Here is a 5000-nt window from a genome sequence, read left to right as displayed (position 1 = left end):
CATCAGGTCAGACTAATGAGGCGCTGAGGGAGGCGGTACCTTACCTACAGTGCACCGTGATTGGTCCGTCCTGGCCAAACTGCTCTTTAGTTTTGTGCACCTGGCCAATGAAATCAATGAACCCCTCCCCTGACTTTGGCACTCCTTGCTCCGGCCAGTCAGTGAACTGGAACTGACGGACCGTCCGAGACTGGCCGTCCTGGAAAAAAAGGATCAACCAATCAGAACACAGACAGTAGGTTGATTAAAACACACAGTCTTACACACACACACACACACACACACACACACACACACACACACACACACACACACACACACACACACACACAAACACACAGCAAAATCAATTGTGAGAAATAACTAATCACACACAGTCCCTCCCCCACTCACTCTGGCATCGGTGACTTTGAACTCTCGTAGGATGTACTGGGGCATGTTGTACTCGGCCATGGGGTCCACTACAAAGTACTGGTACCTGGCTGAGCGCTCTGCTGGCCAGTACTGATGGCACTTCTCCTGTAGGGGGAGACACAATGAGGGTTAACATTGTGTGTGTGTGTGTGTGTTTGTATTTGTTTCCCTACATTATCAGGACCCCAATGTCCTCACATTTCACCTTAATGTCCTGACAAGGTAGGAAAACAAGAACTGTGTTGAAAAGGCAGGACTTTGTTCAGGTCCTGAATTTGTTCAAATGCTGTTTTTAAATTTAAGGGTTAGGTTTAGGGTTTTGGGATTAAGGTTAGGGTTAGGTTTAGTTTTAGGGGTTAGGGAAAATAGGATTTTTAACGGTCAAACATTTTTACACTCCAAAAAGTCCTGAAATTTCACAAAAACAAAGCTGTGTGTGTGTGTCAGTGTAAATTTAGTGAACAATAACTATGACGAAAAATACTCGGCAACGACCTTTTTTTCCGGACTAAAACTATGATGATAAGAAGACGAGATGCCTGGGAAAACATAATTGTACAAATTACTTTTCATTTTAGTCTATGAAAATGTGACGACACGAGAATTCCACGTTAGACTAACGGACATTTAATTTGACATGAAGCTCATTTCCATCCTAAACATGCATTAAGAATATTTCATGTAATCTCATTGGCAGAATTAACATTCTTTCAGTTGTGTGGTCCACCCACGCAGACAGTGTGGTGAAGAAGGCGTAACATAGCCTCTTCAACCTCAGGAGGCTGAAGAAATTTGGCTTGGCACCTAAAACCCTCACAAACTTTTACAGATGCACAATTGAGAGCATCCTGTCGGACTGTATCACCGCCTGGTACGGCAACTGCACCGCCCGCAACCGCAGGGCTCTCCAGAGGGTGGTGCAGTCTGCCGAACGCATTACCGGGGGCAAACTACCCGCTCTCCAAGACACCTACAGCACCCGATGTCACAGGAAGGCCAAAAAGATCATCAAGGACATCAACCACCCGAGCCACTGCCTGTTCACCCCGCTATCATCCAGAAGGAGAGGTCAGTACAGGTGCATCAAAGCTTGGACCGAGAGAATGATAAACAGCTTCTATCTCAAGGCCATCAGACTGTTAAATAGCCATCACTAGCATATTAGAGGCTGCTGCTGCCTATTGAAATCACTGGCCACTTTAAGAAATGGAACACTAGTCACTTTAATAATGTTTACATATCTTGCACTACTCATCTCATATGTATTCTATTCTATAATATTCTACTGTATCTTAGTCCATGCCACTCTGTCATTGCTTGTCCATATATGTATATATTCTTAAATTCCATTCCCTACTAGATTTGTGTGTATTGGGTATATGTTGTGAAATTGTTAGATATGACTTGTTAGATATTACTGCACTGTCGGAGCTAGAAGCACAAGCATTTCGCTACACCTGCAATAACATCTGCTAAAAACGTGTATGTGACAAATAACATTTGATTTGATTTGATTTGATTTGATTGTGCTGATTTAACCGGCTCTCCCACACAGCTTCCAGGCAGTCTCTTCAGTCACTCTTCAATCTTTTGAACTGATGTGAAGCCAGGACACTGGACTTGTAACTAAAAACAAACCAAGCCATGAGGTCGAAGGAATCATCCGTAGAGCTTCAAGACAGGATTGTGTCGAGGCACAGATCTGGGGAAGGGTACCAAAAAATGTCTGCAGCATTGAAGGTCCCCAAGAACACAGTGGCCTCCATCATTCTTAAATGGAAGAAGTTTGGAACCACCAAGACTCTTCCTAGAGCTGGCCGCCCGGCCAAACTGAGAAATCGGGGGAGAAGGGTCTTGGTCAGGGAGGTGACCAAGAACCTGATGGTCACTCTGACAGAGGTCCAGAGTTTGTCTGTGGAGATGGGAGAACCTTCCAGAAGGACAACCATCTCTGCAGCACTCCACCAATCAAGCCTTAATAGTAGAGTGGCCAGACGGAAGCCACTCCTCAGTAAAAAGCACATGACAGCCCGCTTGGAGTTTGCCAAAAGGCACCTAAAGACTCTCAGACCATGAGAAACAAGATTCTCTGGTCTGATGAAACCAAGATTGAACTCTTTGGCCTGAATGCCAAGCGTCACGTCTAGAGGAAACCTGGCACCATCCCTACAGTGAAGCATGGTGGTGGTAGCATCATGCTGTGGTGATGTTTTTCAGTTGCAGGGACTGGGAGACTAGTCAGGATCGAGGCAAAGATGAACGGAGCAAAGTACAGAGCGATCCTTGATGAAAACCTGCTCCAGAGTGCTCAGGACCTCAGACTGGGGCGAAGGTTCACCTTCCAACAGGACAATGACCCTAAGCACACAGCCAAGACAATGCAGGAGTGGCTTTGGGACAAGTCTCTGAATGTCCTTGAGTGGCCCAGCCAGAGCCCGGACTTGAACCAGATCAAACATCTCTGGAGAGACCTGAAAATAGCTGTGCAGCGACGCTCCCCATCCAACCTGACAGAGCTTGAGAGGATCTGCAGAGTAGAATGGGAGAAACTCCCCAAATACAGGTGTGCCAAGCTTGTAGTGTCATACCCAAGAAGACTCAAGGCTGTAATCACTGTCAAAAGTGCTTCAACAAAGTACTGAGTAAAGGGTCTGAATACTTATTTAAATGTAATATTAATGTTTTTTATTTTTAATATTTAATGTGTATAGATTGATGAGATAATTATTTATTTTTTAAATCCATTTTAGAATAAGGCTGTAATGTAACAAAATGTAGAAAAAGGGAAGGGGTCTGAATACTTTCTGAATGCACTGTATGATTAATTACGGCTGGCATTGGTTACAATCTACCTGAATATTGATGTTGCCAGCTAAGGTATAGGAGGGGACAGTAGTCCTAGCTGGACAAGGCTATCTGAATAGGAGAGGACAGTAGTCCTAGCTGGACAAGGCTATCTGAATGGGAGGGGACAGTAGTCCTAGCTGGACAAGGCTATCTGAATAGGAGGGGACAGTAGTCCTAGCTGGACAAGGCTATCTGAATAGGAGGGGACAGTAGTCCTAGCTGGACAAGGCTATCTGAATAGGAGGGGACAGTAGTCCTAGCTGGACAAGGCTATCTGAATAGGAGGGGACAGTAGTCCTAGCTGGACAAGGCTATCTGAATAGGAGGGGACAGTAGTCCTAGCTGGACAAGGCTATCTGAATAGGAGGGGACAGTAGGCCTAGCTGGACAAGGCTATCTGAATAGGAGGGGACAGTAGTCCTAGCTGGACAAGGCTATCTGAATAGGAGGGGACAGTAGTCCTAGCTGGACAAGGCTATCTGAATAGGAGGGGACAGTAGTCCTAGCTGGACAAGGCTATCTGAATAGGAGGGGACAGTAGTCCTAGCTGGACAAGGCTATCTGAATAGGAGGGGACAGTAGGCCTAGCTGGACAAGGCTATCTGAATGGGAGGGGACAGTAGTCCTGGCTGGACAAGGCTATCTGAATGGGAGGGGACAGTAGTCCTAGCTGGACAAGGCTATCTGAATGTGACATGATGGAAGTTAGAGGAAGCCTAAATATTCATTATTAAATAGAAAACAATGACTGTTATGTGACTAAAATGACTGACTAAAACTAGACTAAAGTTGTCCAGAGTTTCAGTGGACTGATAATAACTAAAACTAGACTAAAGTTGTCCAGAGTTTCAGTGGACTGATAATAACTAAAACTAGACTAAAGTTGTCCAGAGTTTCAGTGGACTGATAATAACTAAAACTAGACTAAAGTTGTCAAGAGTTTCAGTCGACTGATAATAACTAAAACTAGACTAAAGTTGTCAAGAGTTTCAGTGGACTGATAATAACTAAAACTAGACTAAAGTTGTCCAGAGTTTTAGTGGACTGATAATAACTAAAACTAGACTAAAGTTGTCCAGAGTTTTAGTGGACTGATAATAACTAAAACTAGACTAAAGTTGTCCAGAGTTTCAGTGGACTGATAATAACTAAAACTAGACTAAAGTTGTCCAGAGTTTCAGTGGACTGATAATAATTAAACTAGACTAAAGTTGTCCAGAGTTTCAGTCGACTGATAATAACTAAAACTAGACTAAAGTTGTCCAGAGTTTCAGTGGACTGATAATAACTAAAACCAACGAAGGATGAGATGACAAAAAAAAATGTGACTAAAACTAAAAAAGGTATTTTAAGACTAAAACTACATCTAAAATAGCTGCCAAAATGAACACTGGTGTGTGTGTGTGTGTTCTGCTGGCCAGTACTAATGGCACTTCTCCTATAGAGGGACACACAATGAGGGTTAACATAGGGTGTGTGTGTGTGTGTATGAATGGTAGGTGTGGGTGCATGCAGCGTGTGTGTGTGTGTGTGTTCTTACCCGTCCCATCTCCCTTAGTTTAGTCAACATGACCACTATGGTAGAGTTGTGTTCCCACAACATTCTCCAGTAGTCCTCAGTAGTCTCAGCCAGCGGGCCCTGGGTGGCTATATAAGCCCTCTGCTGCCTGTATAGAGACACACACAAAGACATACTTTACAATCATCACACACACACACACACACACACACACACACAC

The 5000-nt window shown here is 44.1% G+C and overlaps 1 protein-coding gene across 1 annotated transcript in view; it reads right to left on the bottom strand.

Moving 5' to 3' along the window:
* Positions 1-5000, bottom strand: part of LOC121551701 (receptor-type tyrosine-protein phosphatase delta) — a 237095-nt gene that overhangs the window by 3721 nt on the left and 228374 nt on the right. Inside the window, 3 exon segments of the mRNA XM_045214471.1 lie at positions 45-199; positions 394-519; positions 4802-4928. Of these exon segments, the coding sequence (XP_045070406.1) occupies positions 45-199; positions 394-519; positions 4802-4928 (408 nt within the window).

This window comes from Coregonus clupeaformis, unplaced genomic scaffold (genome assembly GCF_020615455.1).
Source record: "Coregonus clupeaformis isolate EN_2021a unplaced genomic scaffold, ASM2061545v1 scaf0261, whole genome shotgun sequence".
NCBI lineage: Eukaryota > Metazoa > Chordata > Actinopteri > Salmoniformes > Salmonidae > Coregonus > Coregonus clupeaformis.
This window is presented reverse-complemented; position numbering and strand designations above follow the sequence as displayed.